Consider the following 24,772-nt stretch of genomic DNA (forward strand, 5'->3'; position numbering starts at 1 on the left):
GAGGTATGTAAATAAGGGCGTATGCTAATGAGTGCAGGAGTACATAAAGGGGGAGATTTTAGCATAGAGTACGTGCAGTTTGCCTTTGGGGAGAGGGAGTAGGTGGGGATTGGAGAAATGGTCAAAGGGTAATAGCACAGGTTGGGAACAGTATGGGAAGAGATTTCAAGGTTTTGGAAGGGGTATGGTATTTTCTTTCCCCGCCCGCCCTCCCTTTGTCTTATTAAGGCTCGTGGAAAGCATTTGCCTCGCTCTCTAGTCAGGGATGGAACTTTTTCCGCACTCCCTATCTTTCCATCACCTGTCTGGGGCGCGGGGGATGGGTGTGGCGTTGCGAATATTCTACTATCCCTTTGTGTTTTGACCACTAGCTGTAGGGCCTCTGGGGACAAGCCCTAAATATTTACCCCAGTATGTCAACTAACAAGTGTTAGGTGACAACATGCAATATAGCAGATTTTTCAACTTTCCTCATTACTTGTGCAAATTAGGGGGTGCAAAATTTAATCGTTTTGAGATTTCACAAAGACCTACCAACACACCAAATATCAAAACGATCCATCCAGGCATTCTCAAGTTATTGTGTTCATACACAGACACAGACAAACACACACACACTATGTGTGTGCTTGTGTGCATGTCTGTATACTTGTGTGTGTGTGTATTTGTACATTGTGTATGTGTGTGAATATCTTCAGATATATTACCACCATTACAACGTAGATTCTGCCAATCAACTTTGCGTATGCTGCACTTAGTATTGCAGCCAAAGTGTAGATCTGAGGTATAAATTTAAGACAATTCAAACTCTGCAGCTGGATAAAAATCGGAGATTTATTTCCAGATGTTTCTTCAGCATCACTGAAATGAATGAGTTACTTAGTGACTTTGGCATGTTAATCCGGTTTTCCAGTAAGAAGTACTAGACTAAGTGTTGATTTGTTCTGTCAGTTCATTTTACTGATGCTGAAGTGATGGATGTCACTAGAAACGTCCGTAAATAAATCTCTGATTTTTATCCAGAGTTTGTTGTAGAGTTTGAATTGTCTTAAATATTGCTTACCTGGATGTCTAACCTTCATAAACGTGTAGATTTGAGGGATCCATTGGTCCCTGTTTTCAGGTTCCACTTGAAGAGTGTAAACTGTATCAGTCTGACATGTAAAAAATGCAGCTCATTTGAGAAGAAGATATCTGAGAACTTACTTTGCTAGTTCCTTCTTGGAAGGTTTCTGGTTGGCTGCTTTACTTTCAGTCTTACTCTCCACCTCTGGAGGCTGAGAAGAGTGCTGTTCGTGAGGATGGACATTAACCAGCAGGATGGGTCTCTTCTCATTAACTTCCCGAGTGCTCAGCTCATCCAGAGACATGAAGCGAGAATCTGGTCTCAACTGAAGGTTTGAAGAGCACAATATTATGCAACTTCAGACATGCACATGGTATGTCCAGAATTTATGCAGCTACAACAGTTACTGCAGCTGCACTCACCAAAGTACCGTAAAAGGGGAAATGCTCATGGGGATTTAGTTTTAGGTGAAGAGGCAGGGCTCGAAATAGTGGGTGCATGTGCACCTGTGTGCACCCAAAATTGGAGCTATGCACCTAATTTTTGACTGTGGGTGCACTGGTGCACCTAGATATTTCTGTAGGCTATAGGGTAGAGGTACTATTGTATACTAGTGTGCAGAATATTCTAGGAATGTAAGTATAAGAAACAGCAATATAACCCTTTGTTGCACTTTATTTTGATGTATTACTTGCATGGTTGAAATTTGGAATTTAGCCATATAATTACAGATTGAAGTTCTTGATAATTATAAGAATGTTCAACTTTGTATTATATATAATTACATATATGTTTTGACATTCAACTTTATTTTATGTGGTGCACCCAAATTTCTTTCTGTGCACCTAATTTTTTTGGTTGGGTGCACCTGTGCACCTATTTCCAAAAATGAATTTCGAGCCCTGAGAGGTCACCACAAAACTTCAACCATTAAACCAGTATGCAATCAAAGCACAGCACAATACAACACGTGTTTGGCACTGGCAGGGGAATTTTGGCTTTTCTGGGGGGCGACCCACTTGCAAAATCAGTCATGGAGCTAATTGTAAAAAAGCATGTTCAGAACAAGTAAGATGGTACCATTATAAAGGAAAATAAACAAGCTTTCCAATGATATGACACATACATGCTAATCATTAAAAAATAATGTATGTATTACGTAAAATGTTATCCTTTTTTTTCAACCTGCTCACATAAGCCCTGCTGCTCGACCCATGAATGTACAATGATAGCAAACAGGATATAATTGTAAAGGCCAAGTATTAACCTTTCCAATAATGTATAATTTGCAATACAATTGAAAAAGTAATAAAGGAGAATGATATGACAATCAAATTCAACTTTTTGAGTTGGGGTTCCCGGAAAAGGTGAGGTGGGCTAGTGGGGTGGGCTACCTCAGCATGCTACCCTTTCTGGTCCCCAAGGCTATTAATGGGGGTTAAGCCTCTAATGGAATTTCCATGATGATGGGTCAATCTGTGGGTGTGCTGGAGGTAATGCATCTGATCATATTGCTGGGGATGGGGGTAGTGGTGGTGTGTGTGTGCCACTGTGGCCTGGGGGCTATGAGCATACACCATACAGGAATTCGTTACCCCAAGTTTTTTTAAACATGGAGGACCATGTTTCCTGTTCCTTTACTGCCAGTCAGGCCTACAGGTCAGTAGCATTGTGGCTACAGGAAAGAAATGAGCAACACAAGCAACACTACCGTAGGTCACGTGACACCTCTCAAGCTGAAGAAAGATGGCGGATGTCATCTGAAAGCTCCTTGTAGCTTCTCAATTTGATGTAGTCACAGCACAATTCGATAAAATACAGGTAAATAATTGTACAGCATATCGCACGCCTGTTCTCGATCGCCCCCCTGTGCTGTGCGCTGTGACCCAAGAAGATTCTTTCAGGTATTTTGCTTCTATTTCTAGTTTAAAAAAATATTCCTTGTTATTTCCCTTTCAACTTTCATTAGCGATTATGAAATGGTTGAAACTTTGTTTTCTTTTTGCGAGCAATTGTTTCTTTCAAGTAGTATAAGGAAAGTTTCAAGTTTTTAACGTCTTCGTCATTTGTTATATTCCGCCATTCCGCCGTTATCATGTACTGGTCCACACGCTTTGACGGTTACACTGGAAACTCACCGTAGCACGTTTCATAGATAATGTTTTTGAATGGTAAGTCGTCATCTGATAAGCGATGATAAAACTTTGCTTTCTTGTTGCGAGTTATTTTGTTGCTATAAGGAACTTGTCAAGTTTTAGAAAGTTTTTTGTCGTTTGTCATACATATTCTGCCGTTATCGTGTGCTGATCCACACGCTTTGACGGGAAACTCACCGCAAGACGCTACAATGATATTTTTGAATGGTAAGTTTAGTCCTTTGATAAGCGATTGTAGAATGCGATATACTTTGCTTTCTTGTTGCGACTTATTTTGTTGCCTAAGGAGGCTGTCGTTTGTCGTATCCTCCCGTCATCATGTGCTGATCCGCACGCTTTGACGGGTTATGCGGAAACTCACCGCAGGACGTTACAATATTGATATCTTTAATGGTAAATCGTCTTTTGTTAAGTGATTATAAACTAACAGAAAGTTTGTTTTCTTGTTGCAAGTTATTTGTTGCTATTTGGAAATTGTGAAGTTTTTTTAATAGTATAAGTCGTTTGTCATATTCTGCCGTCATCGTGTGCTGATCCGCACGCTATGACGGTTATACGGAACCTCACCACGGCATGTTGCAATGATGGTATTTTTGAATGGTAAGTTTCGTCCGGCTTGGATTAATGGTTGTAAAATGATAGAAACTTTGTTTTCCTGTTGCGAGTTTTTTTGTTGCTATGATTGCTAAGGAAATTTTCAAGCTTTTTTTCGAGTATTTGTCGTCTGTGATATTCTGCCGTCATCATGTGCTCATCCACACGTTATGACGGGTTTGTACCATGTACAATTGTCGTGCAATAAAGTTCTTTTTGTAAAATTGGACCGTCTCAGCGTGTCACTGGGCACCACGTAACGGTGTCATGGCGTGCAGGTGAACTCGTGGCGACGGAGATTTGTTGATGAAAAACAGGGCAGCTTACGTCGTCGTTACGTCGTGGACTAAAATATTAAGTGGAGGAAAAGATGGATACTAAAAAACAGCATTTTATTCCATCTCTAAATAAGATTGTTGTGTTCGTTATCTGAGGGATACAATTGCCATCTATCGTTGAACCCTTTCTTTGTAAACCGTCACCGCGTACGTGTGGACACAGAGCGACGGGGACACCGTTACGCCACACGACCCCACAGCCTAGCTGGTTATTGCCATGGCTTACAAACTAGAATTGCCCAATTGCCTTGTGTAGCAATATTTTAAGATTCAATCGACAGTTTTCATCTCTATAAGTCTCACAATTGTAAAAGCCAGTGCTACTCTTTACCTGTTCACCATCAGTCCACAATTTCCGTCACAGCGAGCAGCTCAGCACGTCTTGACGTGCTGACTGACACGTGGCGACGATAGAATATGACAAACTCTAAAAAAACTTGAATGTTTCCTTATAGCGGCAAAATAACTCGCAACAAAGTTTCTATCTTTCCACAATCGCAAATCAAAGGACAAAGGAAATTAATATGGAATCCTAGTATGTGTCTTTTAACTCAAAATTGGAGAAAAATATTTTTAAGAGCCGTCCGTCACAGCGTGCAGCTCAGCACGGCTCGACGTGCTGACTGACATGTGGCGACGGCACGTTGAAAGTTCGGCGTGCATGCCTTTTAATATTTTATTATGCGAAATAATTATTCATAAATATATCATTGAGCATTTCTCTATTGAGCTTGTGCCCGAAAATCTCCACAGTAACGGACTCACGCCAAAAAAAAGGAGAGACAAAACTTCCGTCACAGCGTGCAGCTCTGCACGTCTTGACGTGCTGATCTGGCACGTGACGACGGTATGTGGAAAGTTCGGCGTTAATGCCTTTTAATATTTTATTGCCGGTGCGAAATATCTATTCATAGATATATCATTGAGCATTTCCATTCGAGCTTGTGCCCGAAAATCGCCATAGTAACGGACTCACGCCAAAAAAAGGAGAGACAAAACTTCCGTCACAGCGTGCAGCTCAGCACGTCCTGACGTGCTGACTGGCAGGTGACGACGGTATATGCCGAAAATTCGGCGTTAATGCCTTTTGATATCTTATTGTGCGAATTTCTATGAATAGATATTTCGCAGTGACTGGGAAATATCTATTCATAGATATATCAGTATAACGAACTCACGCCATAGTAACGGACTCACGCCAAAAAAAGAGAGACAAAACTTCCGTCACAGCGTGCAGCTCAGCACGTCTTGACGTGCTGACTGGCAGGTGACGACGCATGTGGAAAGTTCGGCGTTAATGCCTCATAGTTAATATCTTATTGTGCGAATTTCTATGAATAGATATTTCGCAGTGACTGCGAAATATCTATTCATAGATATATCATTGAGCGTTTCCCTTGAGCTTGTGCCCGAAAATCGCCGTAGTAAAAGGAGAGACAAAACTTCCGTCACAGCGTGCAGCTCAGCACGTCCTGACGTGCTGACTGACAGGTGGCAACGGCCTGTGGAAAGTTCGGCGTGCATGCCTTTTAATATTTTATTGCGCGAAAACACACAATTTAGAGACATCCTGCTGAGCGTATAAACATTTGCCTTCAAGCTTGTGTCCAAAAATCTCCGTGGTAACGGCCTCACGCAAAAAAGAGAGACCGATCACGGCATACGTATTCATACAAATCACGCCGAATCGGCGTGATGTTTGTGTCGCAATAAGTGGCTACTTTCCGTCTAAGCGGCTGATCGCACATGTGTCATGGCGGACTTTCCGTGCATCGAGATCAGCGTTTCCTGTAGGTTTTACGCAGGTTTACTGGCAGCTCCAGCCAAATGGATCATAAGTATTACATCTGAAGATAATAAAAAGCGGAACAGTTGATAGTTTGGGTGTTTTTATTTCATTTCAGAACGGGTTTTAGTTGAACTATCTCCCGAGATCGGTGCTCGCACGTTCTCACAGGCGCTCCGTACGAACTTCGCAAATTCCGTATTTTCCCACACTCTGTCCTTCATAGAAATCAAAAGATCGTATAATATAATTGTTCAGCTATTTTCTGACCGAGTATTGTCAACTGTTTGCGTCTTATATCAATGTGGAGACCGTAGAAAACAGTTCTGGGTGCCCCATATGGCACCTGGGACAGCCGTCAAAGCGTGTTCCTGTGCACATTTTGACGCCGTCGAAGTGTGCTGTGTGGCACGCTTACATACCTGCAATTTGTAGTCGTGCGTATTACTTTAAAAATCCTTTATTCAACACTACCGTATTTTCTCGAATAAAGTATGCACTTTTGAAACTTTTAAATATCCAAAAAGTGTCTCAGGATATCGCCAAAGCGGGGATGCGTACTTTGTTTGAGGTCACTGTCCCGACAAATTGGAACAGATTGAACCTGAAACCAGTCAGAACAAGGACGAGGGGACCATCAAATAGCACCAATTCGTCCATATAACGTTTAGATAAGAATGTTGACGCATGAAAATAAAGTTGAACTTCAATAAACAACAGTGTTTCGTATGTGCATCATTTATATCAACACGAAAAATAGATACGTACCATACTAGTACACAAGAAATCTGATGTACTGAGCACCCGGCGCCCGGATCAAGTCATGATGCTGCCGGCATGGTTCGGCACAAGGACGAGGGGACCGTCGAATAGCACCAATTCATCCACATAACGTTTAGATAAGAATGTTGACGCGTGAAAATAAAGTTGAACTTCAATAAACGATTGTGTTTCGTATGTGCATCATTTACATTAACACGAAAAATAGATACGTACCGTACTAGTACACAAGAAATCTGACGTACTGAGCACCCGGCGACCGGATAAAGTCATGCTGCCGGCATGATTTGGCACCCAGCCGTTCCCAGCCCAGTGCCCAAGGAACCCCGAAAAGAACAACGGCACCATAAGTATATATAATTATATGAATAAGACATCGGTAAGACATGCATTCGTTTATTTTGTGATTTTCGGAGAAGAAATACAAATCCCGATCCTCGGTGACAATGTTGTTGTTTTGTGGTACGTTTCACTTCCGGTAACTTCGACGGCAAAATTTTCGATAAAAAAGCACCCTATGGCATCTCGTTGGCCCGTTAAATTCTGAGTATGCACCGATAATATGCATAATTTTGGCAGGTATATGAAACCTCGGACATAAAAACGCGGCCTGTCTCGCCACCGCCATTTCACGCCACTAGTTCAGCAGCAGCCAATAAGAGAGGCGTAACGCGATTGTGTCCCGCAATATTTGCACAGTATTACGCAATCCAAGCCGCTGCAGGTGTGTCGGGGCAGCGAAGGGCCGTCAGGAAATCATTGCGATTTTCCATTTTTCGGTTGGATGTAACACCGTGTTTCACAGGGAAATACCGGGTTTCGAACTTATATAATAGTTTTTCGGTCCAACACGAAAATTATAAGAAAGACGATTTTCGCCATCATCTCGTTTCTTCTCTGACGGTTGTCTGCCAGGCCGATCGGCATGCTACATTGTATGCGTTGCCGTATATTTTGTTACGTTCTTCGGTTTTATATCAAGAAATAACAGTTATATATTGCCAGTATCTGGAGAGTGTTTTCTGATCACATCATTCTTACCCAGTGTTGTGAATATGTTCTCAATTTAATGATTTGCAAATCTGCACCCAATGGCTGGCGCTATTATATGAACCGAGCAGGGTAACGTTAACCATGATGAAGTTCAACGTCTTCTATAAAGGATGAAACATGAAAAGTTCCAACTAGAAAACGAGTTACGACACAATTACTTATTAAACGACTTAAATGTATTTTCATACAATTATTTGTGATTGGAATTGCCTTCAGGACAAGCACTTGTCGGGACATTTCAACTGTGACATGGGCCCGGAGGAGGGGTGCATACTTTATTCGGGTTTTCTCATTTTACGTTTCAAGGCCGCAAATTTGCCTGGAACTTTGTCGAATCGGGGATGCGTACTTAAATCAGGGTGCGTACTTTAAAGAAAATATGGTATATATTGTACAAACACACACACTCACAACATTCCAATCCACGCCCATGCACACTGGCACACATAACCACAAACACAAATACATTTACATGTACATTGTACATTGTATACAAGCACATGCATTCAGGTACTCTCTAGTCTAAGTGTGAGCAAGGAGGTTTAATCAGAAGGTTTTGATTTTAAACCTCCTTGGTGTGAGACATCTGTTTTGAATTTGTCAAAGAACGGCTCTCTCATTCCCTAGCTGCCCTATCCAACTTTCAGTTTATTATCTCCATGAAAAATGGAGATATTGTTTTTGGCGTGTCTGTGTGTGTGTGTGTGTGTTTGTGTTTGTGTTTCCGGACTATTGTAGGCAGCATAACTCAAGAACCTCTGGATGGATTACAATGATATTTGGTATCTGGGCGGGTGTGAGGCCGAAGGTCAAGGTCGATTTTGGGCCCCCTGGTATGTGACCTTGGTACTGCAGCAGAACTTCAGTTTTTGTATCTTTTGACCTGGACATGCTGTGGTCTTGATTTTTGGGTGGCAGGTAGCCTGTGATGTAATAAAGAAGTGGTGTAGGTTTGGGCCCCCTAGCAGCTTTCTCTGGAACTGCAGGGGCGTTTTTTTGAAAATCTTCTATGGAGAATAACTGAACAAAGGAACAACGGATTTCCATGATATTTAGTATGTAGGTAGCTCAGATAGAGATATACAAAATGAAGTACAAATTATGCTAATTGGGACGTAATTTGCATATCTAACGAGGAAAATCTATTTTTACAGTGTTTTCCATTATCAGACTCAAATACATGTAACATATGTAGTTTATGGAAAGTGGATCATCAACAGGTACCAATTATGCAAATAGATTCCTAATTTGCATAATTAATGAAAAACACCATATCTCATCTAATTGGAAAATTATAGGACTGTCAATATGATACTTAGTATGCAGGTAGCTTGGAGAGAGATATACATAGTGAAGTGCAAATTATGCTAATTGTTACTTAATTTGCATAGCTAATGAGGATTATCTATATTTGCAATGTTTTCCATTATCAGGCTCAAATACATGTAACATATGTAGTTTATGGAAAGTGGAGCATCAATAGATACCAATTATGCAAATAAATTCCTAATTTGCATAATCAATGCAAGATACATAATTCATCTAATTTGAAAATTATAGGACTGTCAATATTGCAACATGTAAGGTAGATAAAGGTGTTCATGACCAAGCATATAGTATGCACATGTGTAAGTCATTTGCATGAATAGAATTATTCATGGAGATTTGAGGTCGTGGAACTCTTGTTTCCCCTTGTACCTCTTCCCTTACATCCTTTTGTATACTGAGTACTTAGAAATTTTGTTTATGATTACCGTATTTTCTTGATTAAAGTATGCACTTTTGAAACTTTTCAAAATCCAAAAAGTGTCTCGGGCGATCGCCAAAGCGGGGGTGCGTAATTTATTTGAGGTCACTGTCCGGACAAATCGGAGCAGAACCTCAAACCAGCCAGAAAATGGACGCAGGGAGCTTCCAGTAATACCGATTCATCCATAAAACGTTAAGATAAGAATGTTGATGCATGAAAATCAAGTTGAACTTCAATAAACAACAGCGTTTCGTTTGTGTATTATTGATATTAACACGAAAAATAGATACGTTCCGTACACTACAAGTCATCGTACTTAGCACCCGGCGCACGGATGGTTCGGGACTCAGGCGATCCCAGTGCCCAAGGACCCGGAAAAGATTCACTGGTAAAGTAAGTTTATTGGAAGAAGATTTATGAACGGTAAGATTCAAAAATTATGTACACAAATTTAGTTGATGTTAAGTTTATTCAAGGATGTTATAACCTCATTGGTTTATTTAGAATATATAATTATTTGTTCAAACCTTTATATAATACCACCCTTAAATGTCACGGACTGCAAAGATACGTATCCTCTGTATAGCGTCTTAGGTATTTTCAATATCTTTCCAAGAGTACAGAAGGTACCACTGAAATTGACGAAGATTCATGAAGCGACATGGAAGCTACGCTTGACGACATACAAGTCCCGCCAAGTAGCGTTCAATCCTGGCCACGATATCCACATCTTGTTTCTAATATCCAATCCCTTGTGTGAAGAAATAGCGTCGAAGAAGATTAAAAAATCCTCTGGTTACTAGTTGTATCATGGCATTAAAATTCTTGCAACAGTTCCCACAAATATCCCTAATTTATCATCTAGAAAAACTTTCCCATGGCAAGTTCTGGCGGCTTGTGGAAAAACAACACGTTGATCACGCCCTCAACAGAGAACAGGGGCTGCCGCCGTCCATCATTGTGTTAGCAACCGCCAGTCCATAGCAACCGTCTGCCAGCCCGGCGCTGTCACTGGCTGTTTTGAAAAGTGTGTGTGACGTTTACATAAATTTACCATATTTAGATGGCTGGGCTAGGCTTGAATCACGTACATGTCAATGTCAGCAGGTAAACAAAAGCCGTCAGGAACTAGCCGCCCGCTGCTCTTTATACAGATTACTGAGCGTTCCCGCAGCACTTCTAGGGCACCTGCTAGTGTTTGGCGGGTCGCAAAAAGCGGCTTGTCTTTATTTTTAAAAAACATGAGCGGTCCCATGCCACGTAATACATCAATCGTTTCCAATGTGCTTTGTATTGAGAAAATATGCCGGCCTCGCAATCTGGAAGTTCACACTCAGCTCGTATGTTTTCTCCGTTACTTTCACAAACTAACTTTAGTATTTCAACCTACCATAACATACTGTTTTGTATATCATGCGTGTAAATTTGTAGGAGCTTTTAAACACTTTATTACATATTGTTTTTTGACAAATCCAGGCAGAAAATAACGTCATATCAGATCTCCATGATGTAGGTCACGTATTTCAAGTCAATGACTAACGGAACAGCACGTGCGCTACGAAAAGTGAAAGTTGTACAATTCCTTTTAGCTAGCCCAGCTGATATCAAGCGTCAAACTGATGAAAGCTTGTTTGTAACTGAAGAAATTAGCAAGCAAAGTTCGGCAGCCACACGCTAGGTCGGGAAGTACACAGCCTGGGCAGTGTGTGTGATTCGGTCCTGCGCTTACAGCTGGAAATGCCTTTTTGGGGGTGTAGCCAAGTGCAGTTTGTAATTGCTATCAAAAGAGATTGTGTGCAGTGAAAATGTTGTCAATTTTTTTACATAATCTAGGGTAAATGATCTCAGCATGGAATGAAAAACATTGGCACATTTTCTATATCTTCATTACGAACGCGCCCATGTAAAACACGTTTTATAACATGTAAGCCTATGGGGCGAAAAAACTATGGGGTGAATGAGACCTTAATGGCTTTTCTACCAGTCTTGATGGGGTTCATTGCTGCCACCGACCCCCCCTACCCCCAAACCCCACCAACCCACCTGCCATACGATCAGCTGTTGCCTTCCCTCTAGCCCACCCACAGCTTGACCCAGTTTTTCCTCAAGGAAATTCCATAAGAGGCTAAACCCCCATGCATAGCCTTGAGGCCCTGAAAGGGTAGCATACTGAGGTTGACCACCCTTCTAGACCACCCTACTTTTCCGGGAACCCCATTGTACATCACAAACTCTATCAAAGAAGGAACAAGAGTCTTAGGACCCAAAATCTCCATGAAACTTTTTTTTATTAAACCAGTTCCCCCCATTCTATATCGCTCAATGGTATGACCCCCGGCCACCTGTCGGGGGGGGGGGGGGGGAGGGGGGGGGGGGCTAAGGAGAAGTGACCCACTTTCGCTATTAATAGCTACTAACAGCTGTTAGTAGTGCCACAATATACAATGGCCAACACTACAAATATAGATTTTCCCATTACTTAGGCAAATTAAGTCCAATTTGCATACATGTAATTTGCACTTCATTGTATGCATCCCTCTCTAAGCTACCTACCAAGTAAATAACATGAAAATCTGTCGCGCCTTTCTTCAGTTATCCCCCTTAGAAGATTTTGACAAATACGCCATTGCAGTTCCAGTGACACATACCAGGGGGCCCAAAATCGACCTTGACCTTTCTCCTCCTGACACCTACCAACATACCAAATATCATTACAATTCATTTACACGTTCTCCAGTTATGCTGATTTTACGCATCCGGTGACACATACATACACACACGGTGACACAAACACACACACACGCGCACACACACGCAAACACACTAACTTTGCATGATTTGCACTTCAGTGTGTACATCTCTGTCCTGCGTACCAAATAACATGACGATCTGTCAATCCTCTCTTCAGTTCTTCTACATTGAAGATTTTTAAAATTACGCCATTGCAGTTCCAGTCACACATGCCAGGGGGCCCAAAATCAACCTTGACCTTCCTCCTCTTAACACCCACCCACATACCAAATATCATTACAATCCATGTACAGGTTCTACAGTTATGGTGACTTTAAGCATCCGGTGACACATACATACAGTTCCCCCCATTCTATATCGCTCAATTGTATGACCCCCATGGCCACCTGTTGCTGGGGGCCCCGGCAGGAGAAATGACCCACTTTCACTATAAATAGCTACTAACATCTGTTAGTAGTGCCACAAGATTTTCCTCATTTCTTATGCAAATTAAGTCCAATTTTCATAATTTGCACTTCATTTTATACAACCCTCTCTAAGCTACCTGCATAGTAAATAACATGAAAACCTGTCGCTCCTTTCTTCAGTTATTCTCCTTTGAAGATTTTGACAAATACGCCATTACAGTTCCAGTGACACATACCAGGGGGCCCAAAATCGACCTTGACCTTTCTCCTCCCAACACCTACCCACATACCAAATATCATTACAATTCATCTACACGTTCTATAGTTATGCTGATTTTACGCAACCGGTGACACATACATACACACACGGTGACACAAACATACACACACGCGCACACACACGCAAACACACTAACTTTGCATGATTTGCACTTCAGCGTGTACATCTCTGTTCAACCTACCTGCGTACCAAATAACATGAAAATCTGTTGTTCCTTTCTTCAGTTATACCCCTTTAGAACATTTTTACAAATAGGCCATTGTAGTTCCAGGGACACAAACCAGGGGGCCCAAAATCGACCTTGACCATTCTCCTCCCAGCGCATACCCACATACCAAATATCATTACAATCCATCCACACGTTCTACAGTTATGCTGACTTTAAGCATCCAGCGACACACATGCAAAAGATTTACCTCCTTACTTATGCAAATTCGGTCTCATTTGCATAGTTTGCACTTAAGTGTGTACATCTTGGTCTAACCTACCTCAGTAGTACCTGTGTACCAAATAACATGACGATCTGTCGATCCTCTCTTCTGTTCTTCTACATTGAAGATTTTTACAAATACGCCATTGCTGTTCCAGTCACACATGCCAGGGGGCCCAAAATCGACCTTGACCTTCCTCCTCTTAACACCCACCCACATACCAAAAATCATGACAATCCATGTACAGGTTCTACAGTTATGGTGACTTTAAGCATCCGGTGACACATACATACACACAAACACCAAACGCATGCAAAACAGTATCTCCATGAAAAAGCCTTTTTTCATGGAGATAACAATATAGCTAAGTTATAAAAAAATCCAAAACACCCACCGGTCCAGCATCAAAGAAACCGTCTGTAATGCAGTTGTCCGGTCCCAGATAGCTAGTCAGGGCAAACTTGGCTGGCAGGTTTGAGTCCAGGAGTTTGTCCATGGCTGCTTGTGTGAACTTGTTCTGTCTAGACACAGACTGGTTGATCTCTTGGAGAATTTCCAGTCCCCTGTGGCATTCCGGACACATAGGACATTCTTAGAACTCTAATATTCATCGCACACAATATCTTAAAAATGATCTCACCTCCATGTAATGAAAACAGGCCAAAATGCAACAAATTCTGAACAGTACAAATGCATAAGGATACCGTCATCTGGGTATACATGTATCCTGATTTCAATCATCTGGTGTGCTTGTGAAAACATTCTTCTATGTATAAATCATTCTTCAAATGATAACGTCAGTGAGGTCTCATACATGTATATAATTCTTCCTGGTACCCTAAGACTGTCAAGTTAAAAAAGACTGAATCTAAAAGAGATCTACTAAATGCTGCTAAGCTCAAAGGGCATAAGACACCAATGACATCAACATTAAGAATTTCCGGAAATTACATAAAACATAATACTATTGTTTAATAAGAAAGAAAGTTTCACAACATATTCACACTTCGGATGTTATTGAACATGGAACCATGAAAACATCATACCTCCAGCTTTTGATTCTTCCCACCAGGTCATTACATTAATCAGTGACTTGCCTGCTCATGACGTCACAACGAACATGGCACCTGATTTGGAACTTTGCACAACGATTCGAACGTTATGTTTACAAGGAAATGAAATAGATATTGTTTTGTCCTTTCATTAAATGTTATCACGATAATTAAGCACTGTTTGCTCATCAAATAATGTTTTTCGCAAACCGTTGTGTAAGGTTCCGAACTGGCTGCCGTGTTCATTGTGACGTCATGAGCAGGCATTAGTCACTGATTAATGTAATAACCTGGTGAGATCATCAGATAAGAATAAAGAGCTAGATCCATGGAAGTATGGTTTCTGGTGGTTCGATGTTAGATAACATCAGAAGGGTGTGTATTTGTTTTAAACGTTTATATTCCTTCAATGATGCTACTCCTATTTCAGATAACAAGAAAATGTTGTATTTTGGTGTCTTATGCCCTTTAAGGAATCCTGAGGTATTCAGGTGCAAAAGACATTCTTGAGAAGGCCTTGATAACACTGTTTTTTTCTTAACGTTGCAGTTTTGGTGGAATTAGAGTTGACATTATACATTTTCTATATAAGGCCACGCCAATTTGATTTATTGGTTCTCAGATTTCTTCAGGAAAACTATGAAGCGACAGGGAAAAAAAACAGCCCAGCCTTTTCCACAAACCCTATGCGAACAGGATTTTGCCAAATTCAAACCTGAGCTATGAGGTTGAGAGAGGGACTCACTGTATTCACCTTTTTCCCACTTCCCAGAATTCCTAGTGCTGGGATCTGGAAATGTATATATGTCATGATTCTCTCTAGACGATAACAGTTTCTCTCAGCGTGCGAAACCACAAAACATAATGGTATGTGGGCGCAGGAAATCTAATCTAACCGAGGTAGAACACAAAACACAACTCAGAGACGGCAGTTCGGTGCAGAACTGTGCACAGGACAGGCTTAATTCAATCTGTAATCCCTTTCTGACGACAAAGAACCAACGTTGCAGACGGAACATGAGTTGTGACCTAACGTTACATGTATGAGGTCATCGGGCGAAACCAACTAAACAGTGGCGACGTGTTGGCTAGTTGCCCAGAAAAACACCTTTGTCCATAAGGCTTGTCAAATGCACATCCTCACTATTATTTGCCCGACAACTAATAAGTTCCTGTGTTTTACCGTCCTCCTACTCAAGGCTTTAGCTATTTCCTTCTTTGTTTTGCGCGCTGAGTGAAACTGTTGCTGCCTTGTTGCACTAGGAATTTTGGAAGTGTGAAAAAGGTGAATTATACTACAGGGGAGGGAGTAGCTGAACAGACATCCATAAGATCATGTACAAAACAAGGAACAAAAACAGGCTTCAAAGTGCACTTACCAGTATTTCAATGTCCCAAAACTTCCATCCACTGGATAGCTAAACATGTCTAGTTGCCGTTTCTGGAAAAAGCCAGGATTCCACTCCTGCATTTTTAAGCCCTAAGAGCTGTTTGAAAGTAAACTGACCTTTGAACTTGCAGCTGGGAAACACTGGCCTGGTAGTGGAAAAACCCCTCCCAAAAGATGTAATTCACAAATGGCAAAGGTCATAATTTCTTTCTGGATTTGAAAAGTCACATGTCTGGTCTCCCTGCCTGAAAATCTACAAAGAGAGCTCTCTATCAATTCACATTGGGAATGCAGGGTATTTTTTTTTCATTTTCATTATTTTGGAAGCGGCATTTCTGAGATCCAACAAAAAAAAATTGTGTGGCCTGAAAGAACAAACAAATGAGTAGGGCTGACCCCAGTTTGCATATATCCGTGACAGTTGGTGGATCCCCGCCGCACACAAGCACAGCCCAGGCCGCAGCACGCCGCACATCATCATTGTCTGAGTTCAGGTGCTTTATAAGGGACTCCAGTCCTCCATTAGAACGCAGCTCTGACCTACAATTGAAGCACAATGCATTGGGGTATTACACAATGTATGTTTGACAACGAGCATATTAGATTTGAACTGCGCATTCAGATTTGGACTATTGCATCTAGATTTTCACATTCTATACCACCATGTATGTGTCATGATCAGATGTGTCAAAGTTGGAACTGTACCATAAAAGAGAAAGGACAGGAGGATCTAATTTTGTTGTAGGGAGATAATGAGTGTTCTTATAGTGGTATTAAGTTTGTGTGAAACCAGGAGGTACAACTGTAGATGGGCAGATAAGAGAACAAAATTTTTCGTGGTTCAGTTCTACACTCAGTCTTTTAAACTGAGAGCTACCCACAAGAACAGACGAAACGCCCACGACCATACTCGTCTCTGCAAATATTGCACTCAGGGCGTCCCTAGGGAGCTGGTATTGTCAAATCTTTTAAGACATGCTGATGACTACCTATGGCAACGGACCAGCACATTTTGAGTGAATTCCTGGACGGAAAAGTACAAAATCCGGCGGTTGGAAGATCGACCACACTACCCTCCCCAGGTCCAATATGGCGCTACATGTACATTCTGCCGGGGCTCTCAACACCTGGACACTGCTGCTTCTGCTAACAAGTGTCGTTACAACAGGTACAGACGCCTTCTTGTCTTTTAAACTGCCACTCCTGCCTACTGATACCTGGACTAGTTATAATAATGATGTGAAATCCCTACTTGGTCCACTTTGCCACAACCTGGGCTTTGTGACCTACTTTCTTTCCAAATAAAGAATGATTTTACTACAACTAATATTAAAATTTTGTTGGATCACTTTGGCCGAAATCTAACAAAGGATCTTTACCTACCGCCTTTTTTTTCTGGACCAGAAAGCCACACCAATGTTTTTTTGTTGCTTCTTTGAATAGCCTCTCCTGTTTTTCCCAATTTGAAAAAAAATTGGGTCGCTATTCCCATTCACAAATTTTTACTACGATTTTTAATTTTGTTCAGTTGTAAAACTCAATAGCCACCAAATAGATTATAAAGGCCTGTACATACCTAAAAAGTGTGGTCACATTTTATCATAAGGCCACGCCAATTTTATTTGTTGCTTCTCCGAATAGCCTGTCCTGTTTTTCCCATTTTGAAAAAAAAAAATTGAGTCACTATTTCCATTCACAAATTTTAACTCCCAATTTTACTATCTCTTCAATAGCCACCAAAAAATAGATTATAAAGGCTTGTACATACCTAAAAAGGGTGGTCACATTGATCATAAGTTATAATTTTTCATTTAGTAAAACTATTTCTCAATATCGAGCCATACATTACATGGCAAAAGGTAATTTTGTTACAGAAATTATAGTACACTGTACTTCTAGATCAAAGAAGGGAGTGCATTGCATAAAATGAGCCATACATAGCTGAAACTTAAGGTTTTGTCTAAGGGTGGCTGAGGAATTTTTGGATGTTTTTGAAAAAACCCTTTCTTAAGGTATTGTTGAAGGGTGGCTGAGGAATTTTGGGATGTTTTTGAAAAAACCCTTTCTTAAGCTTTATAAACCTTCCTCAACCTTGATTTTTGTTCAGGTAGTACCTTATAGCAAGGTGATAATTTATGCTAATTAGTATGATGTCATGATTACGTCATCAAGATTTATAAGGCCACGCCCCATTTTTTGTGTTTGATAACAAGAAAAAATTCGCGAAAAATCGATATTTCAAAATATTCGCGTAGACACGCGTCATTCTTTAAGTATTACTATCATGTACATTCCTGGAAAGTTATATTGATGAACATCGAAGCACAAGCCAAGGAGAGCGTTTCTTTTAAAAAAGGGGCGTGGCCTTATAAATCTTGATGACGTAATCATGACATCATACTAATTAGCATAAATTATCACCTTGCTCTAAGGTACTACCTGAACAAAAATCAAGGTTGAGGAAGGTTTATAAAGCTTAAGAAAGGGTTTTTTCCAAAACATCCCAAAATTCCTCAGCCACCCTTCAACAATACCTTAAGCTTTATAAACCTTCCTCAACCTTAATTTTTTTTCAGGTAGTACCTTAAAGCAAGGTGATAATTTATTCAAATTAGTATGATGTCATGATTACGTCATCAAAATTTATAAGGCCACGCCCCTTTTTTAGAAAAAAAGCTCTCCTTGGCTTGTGCTTCGATGTTCATCAATATAACTTTGCAGGAATGTACATGATGGTAATACCTAAAGAATGACACATGCGGCAACGCGGATATTTTGAAATATCGATTTTTGGCGAATTTTGTTTGTTTGATAACAAAAAAAAATTCGCCAAAAATCGATATTTCAAAATATTCGCGTTGCCACGCATTTAGGATAGAATGAAAGATTTAACAACGAAAATTAACAACATGGGTTCTCAAACAAAGGAAAGGAAAAACTTTAAAGCTGGAGACAGCCCTGGAAGACACATTGACATACCTAGCATCTGAATCACACATGAATGCAGCCAAAGCCAGGCACACTTTACTGACGACCTGGCTGTTGCTTGACTTGAGAGGCTGGATGAGTGCAGGGACCACGCCCATCCTCACCGCCTCCATCCTGATGATCTCATCTCCTGCTAGGTTAGTCAGAGCCACCGCTGCATTCGCCACCGCCCCATCCTAAGGGTGCATTATGATGAATAATCTTTGATCCTGAAACTATTTTGTACTATGATGTCCTTTTTCTTACATCTTACATCTTACATCTTCCCCAGGTAGGCCCGCAGGGCCTGTCAGTTGAGAAGCCTTCTCCACTTTTCCCGGTCATGGAAGACCCCATCTTCTTCTAGTCTGTCTAGTCTGCCCAGTCTATGCTTTGTTAATATTTCTTGTATGTTATCCTTCCATCTTTTTCTGGGTCTACCAAGAGGGCGCTTGCCTGTTGGTTTGTACTTGAAAGCAATCTTTGCGATCCGTTCATCTCCCATTCTTTTGACATGCCCTAACCATCTAAGGGCTGCTCTTTCTATGTCTTCCTCTATGGATGTTGTTCCAAGAATTTTTCTTAAGTGGGTATTTCTCAGTCTGTCCGGTCTCGTCTTTCCTAGCATGGTGCGGATCACTTTCATTTCTGCAGCTTGTAGCCTGCTGATATCTTTCTTAGTTAGCACCCAGGATTCGCAGCCATATAGAAGGCCTGGTTTTAGAATGGTGTCGAAGATTGTCTTCTTCACTTCATTTGAAATCAGTTTGTCTCGGAGCACAGGTTGGAGGGCAGCAGCTTGTCTGCTGTAGCTGCTGATTCTTGCTGTGATTTCAGCTTTGTTTCCTGATTCCTTGGTTGTGACTGAACCTAAGTATTTGGCTTGTTCAACCCTCTCAATGGTGTCTCCATTAACTATGATTTCAGTGCTTGGGGGGTTTCTGCCAAAGACCAAGACTTCTGTTTTGCCACTTTCTTTGTTCATTTTCATTCCTGCATTTGTGAACTCATCATCATATCTTTTCAAGGCAGATTTTATTGCCTCTATGCTCCTTTCCCATTGGCAGATGTCGTCTGCATATCCAAACGTTTGGAAAATGTCAGTCTGTCCTTTGTTGACTTCTTGGAGTACAATATCTAAGTATGCTATGAACAATATGGGAGAGAGTACGCCGCCCTGTTTTACCCCACTTTTGACATCGAACCACTTGTATGTGGGGATATCCAGTCATACCAGTGCAGGTGCAAGGTTCATAGGTACTTTTGATTGCTTCTAACAGTCTTCCTTTAATATCATATTTGGTGCTGAGAATTTTCCATAGGTTTTTGCGTGGCACAGAATCAAATGCTTTTGATAGATCAACATGAGTTCTACGACCTCATACCTTCGCCAAATGATTTTGACCTTTATGACTGACGTATTAGGAGTGTTTTCCATCAATCAAAAATCATACCAGTTGATCCTCCTCACCCAAATAACATAAGTTGTCCAAACCTCCTTGTTATGATTATGAGCTTAACAAAGAAGGTTATGCATAATTTGATTCAATGGTGTTCACATTCACACAACTTCTAAATGCCACAAGTATGAAATTGCCGTTATTTACTAGTATGGAATGATAGTAGTTTCTCATTAATTATGCAAATTAGGCCTACATTTGCATAATGTCTATCTATTGACATTCCTCTCTTCCTCAGTTACAAATGTCACATATTTGAATAGTCATATCATGGAACACAGCAGGTTTTTAAAATTGCCTAATTAATTATAATCTGATTTGCATAATTATCATCCAATCATACAAAGCATCACGTAAGCTATCTACATACCAAAAATCATGACCATCCATCAAGCCCATCTCGAGTTATAGTATTTTCTCATTAATTATGTAAATGAGGTTCTCATTTGCATAGCTGATATCTATTAATATTTCTCTCTTCCTCAGTTACATATGTCACATGTTTGCGAGTCCTATCATGGAAATTGATGGATGTATAAACTTTCCTCATTAATTATGCAAATTAGTTACTGATTTGCATAATAAGTATCCAATCATGTACATCATCGCTCAAGCTATGTACTTGCAAAAAATCATGACCTTCCATCAAGCCCTTCTTGAGTTATTCCCTTTCAAAGTCTGAAGCAAAACCTGCCGCTGCAGTTCCAAAAAAGTTGCTAGGGGGCCCAAACCTATACCACTTACTCTCTGCCCAACGAGCTATCTACCACTCAAAAATCAGTTCCATAGCATGTCCACAGCACGAGATATCATAACAGGAAGTTCCGCTGCAGTACCGTAACAAGCCGCTAGGGGGCCCAAAATCTAATCATTTTCAGGTTTAATCGAGACCTACCAACATACCAAATACCAAGACATTCCTTCCAAGAATTCTCGACTTATCGTGTTCACTAACAGACACACAGACATGCTCGGTAAAATATAACATTCCACACCAATGAATACAGCTGGCTGACAGCCAATTTGCCCCTGGCAGTAACTGACGTTTCCTGCCTGCCTGACATGACCCCTCATGACCAACTTAGCACCCCTGCCCGTATCAATATCCCTTGAAACAATACAGCCCACACGTCGCAACCAGAACGCATAGTATGAGCATACAATTTAACACATTTTTACACTTTTCTCCTTAATTATGCAAAGTACTTCGCCCAAAATCTAATCATCTTGAGATTTCCCACATACACACGGACACACCAAATACGACAACAAACCATCCAGGCGTTCTCGACTTATCCTGTTCACTAACAGACACACAGACATTCATCAAAAAATAACCTTCTCGACGAAATTTCGTCGCGAAGGTAATAAAAGCAATGTACAGATCTTGGTTGTACTCCCATGACTTTTCTGTTAGCTGCCTGATGCCAAAAATCAGGTCTGATGTGCTTCTGCCTTTTCGGTAGGCGTGTTGCCACTCTTGGAGTTTTGGTTCAATTTTTGCTCTTGCTCTTTTCTCAAGGATTCTTTCGTAAATCTTGCAGGCATGTGGCATAAGAGATATTCCTCTGTAATTACTACAGTTGTTACGGTCTCCTTTTTTGTATATAGGGCAGATGATGCTCTTACCCCATTCTGCTGGTATTTTACCCAGAGTCCATGCCTTGTTGATGATTTTAAGAAGAAGGTTCTTGATGTTTGTTTGTTCTAGCAGTTCAACTGGGATTTTATCAGGGCCGGGAGCCTTAGAATGTTTCATGTTCTTGAATGCCATTTCTAGTTCCTCCATCGTTATTCCCTGGTCAATATCATCATCTGCATTTTCACATATATCTTCTTCATTTTCATCATTCAGGTTTGGGTGCTCTACATTTAGCAGGGTTTGGAAGTGATGAGTCCATGTCTCTGCGATCTTATCTGGGTCAGATGTTAAATTTCCAGTTTTTTTTGTCTTTAAATACATTTCTGGTTTCTTGTGGTTTTCTCATAGATTTTGCCAGTTTGTATACTCTTTTCTTAGAGTTTTTATTATCTTCATTCAGTTCTTTTGCTAGAGATTCCCAGCTGTCTCTCTTTGCTTGTCTTATGACCTTGTTGGTCGCATTTCGTTGTTTGACATACTGTAGTCTAGTGTCTTGGTTCTTTACTTTCAGCCATTTCCTATATGCCTGGTTTTTATGTTTGATGCTTTCTTTGACTGCATCATTCCACCAGGGGGTTCGCCTTTTTCTGGTTCCCCCTGTTTTTTTAATTCCAAGTGTATCGGCCGCAGTTTTAAAATTTTGTCTTGTACTTCTTTCCAGCATTGGTCCAGGTCATCTGTTTCTGGTAGAACTATCTTTTCACATTTTTTGTGATATGCTGTTTGTAACTCTGGGTTTTTCAAGTTGTCAACCTTGATTTTCTTGGTTGCTCTGGGATTGTTTTTCTTTGGCTTCTTAGTGTCGAGATCAGTGATTAGGAGTCGGTGATCCGAGTCCAGAGATTCTCCTATTTTGTACTATGATGTCCTTTAGGTAGAATAACTTGAAGGATAAGGACTCAGCTGGATGAAAACTGGTAATCCTAGTACAATTCGTCATTTCAGGCATCAATACAAAATACATGTTTGCACAGTGTTGAACATTTGGCTAGCCCACAAGTTGTTCAGGTACAGTGTGTTTTCAATTAATTGCACTGCATATAGTACAACTATGCTTAGCATTAAAAAAAAAAATGCTGACTAGAGATCTGAATGAAAATACTGAAATCTTCTCTCACATCCCTTTTCTACTAGAGGCTGCGACCGCTAATCGACCTAAGATTGGACAGATCGCTCAACAAATTCCATAGATCAAGTCAGAACAATTTTTTTCTATATGTTTGGTGTGTATTGCTGTCTTTTGAAACATACTTTCACATCTTGCATTGTATTCCAATTATGAAATCAATGGTCACTCAAATCCAATTCTGTCTTTGTACGGTTGCTCAGCGATCGCTGTCTAGTGGAAAGAGGGCCTTATGCAGACTTCAGGATAAAGTAGGGAACAAATCCTAACCCAAATACATTACCTTCTGATCTGCAATGAGGTGGACTAGTGGCTCGATACCACTGTGCTCCACAACCTCTAGACAGTTGCTTGGATGTACCATTGTCAGGTTGGACACAGCCAGTGCTGCTGCCTCTTTCACATCGCCATTTTCACTCCCCAGTAGTTTAACCAACAACTCCATTCCCTTTCCCTCTTCTGAGAAGGAAGAATTAAATTAAGTATGTGACTCAGTCAAGATCCCGTCCACTTCTATCACAGCTGTTACCTTTGTGAAAATAGAGGTATTGTAATCAGTTGTGACTTGAGTTTGTTTGTCTTGGCATGCATCCACAATTATGTGAATATTGTAGCATAGCTACCTGCCAAGATGTAAGGTGGAAATGTTGTAATATGGTACTTGGACATTTGGAAGCATGGTTTGGCTCATTTTGAATAGAAAGGACATCCAATATTGACACTGGATTAATATGCAATGCAACAGTTACCTCTGCAAAAGACTCTGGTCTTTTTATTGGATGTTACTTGGTCTATGATAGTATAACTGATGACAGAAAAACGTCTGATGAAGTTCTTTTTGGTTTGTGGATAGGTTTGCCATATGGAAACAGAAATAATTCTAGACGTGTTTAGACGCATCGAATGGCTTCCAGTTGAGGCTTCAAAATCAATTTGAAAGTGACATAAACTTCACTGAGTCGGTGAGGATATGGCATACTGACCGACTTTACAAAAAGCATCTTTGCTTCCCATGTGCTCAGAGATGGCAGAGATGGCTTGAGCAGCAGCTACTTGCACAGATGCACTGTCTGCTCCCAGCAGTGTGACCAGCGCTTTTTCCACTTCATTTTCATGAAACATCTTCCAGTTCTCAGCTGTGAACACAAAACATCTATTTTACTTAATCTATTTCATTGATTTAAGATACAGTCCTGGAATAGAAGACTCTTTTAAGATGATCTAAATATCATTCTTACCTACCTGCCAACAGTATAGTATACTGTAAATGCATTTAAGTTTGCTAAGGCAAAAATGGAGTCTTTGCAGTGGTTTTATGTTTGCGGCAGCGCTATAGTCACATACTGTTACAGTATTGGACAAAAAAGTTTGCGGTGGTCTTAAGTTCACGGTGAAACGTTGCCGCGAAAACCACGAACATAAAACCACCGTGACCATTTCTACATCTACAGTAGTACATGTCTGGTATAAAAGATGCTCTGCGCTCAAAATACTGGATACATAATAATGTACTTTTTTTGTGCACCCAAAATTGGTGCCGTGCACCTAATATTTTACTGTGGGTACACTAACAGCACATAGATATTTGTGTAGGTTATGTACATAAAGGTACTATTGTACACCAGTATACAGTAAATTCTTGACATTTTTTTCTGAATTTTCAGTACTGCCCTGAGGAAGGGGACATATTGTGACCAAAACATTGACTTATTAGGTAATAACATTTGGTTGTGTATAAAGAAC

General features: G+C 40.6%; 1 protein-coding gene across 4 annotated transcripts in view; it reads right to left on the reverse strand.

Moving 5' to 3' along the window:
- LOC136431428 (armadillo repeat-containing protein 3-like) overlaps positions 1-24,772 on the reverse strand; it is an 84,314-nt gene that overhangs the window by 18,136 nt on the left and 41,406 nt on the right. For all 4 annotated transcript variants that reach the window (XM_066422801.1, XM_066422800.1, XM_066422799.1 and 1 more), the window contains 6 exons: positions 24,013-24,165; positions 23,313-23,488; positions 18,814-18,998; positions 16,231-16,374; positions 13,787-13,955; positions 1,207-1,391 (listed from right to left, as the gene is read on the reverse strand). In XM_066422801.1, coding sequence (XP_066278898.1) covers positions 1,207-1,391; positions 13,787-13,955; positions 16,231-16,374; positions 18,814-18,998; positions 23,313-23,488; positions 24,013-24,165 — 1,012 coding nt within the window. The remainder of the gene's footprint in view (positions 1-1,206; positions 1,392-13,786; positions 13,956-16,230; positions 16,375-18,813; positions 18,999-23,312; positions 23,489-24,012; positions 24,166-24,772) is intronic.

Source organism: Branchiostoma lanceolatum, chromosome 3 (genome assembly GCF_035083965.1).
Source record: "Branchiostoma lanceolatum isolate klBraLanc5 chromosome 3, klBraLanc5.hap2, whole genome shotgun sequence".
NCBI lineage: Eukaryota > Metazoa > Chordata > Leptocardii > Amphioxiformes > Branchiostomatidae > Branchiostoma > Branchiostoma lanceolatum.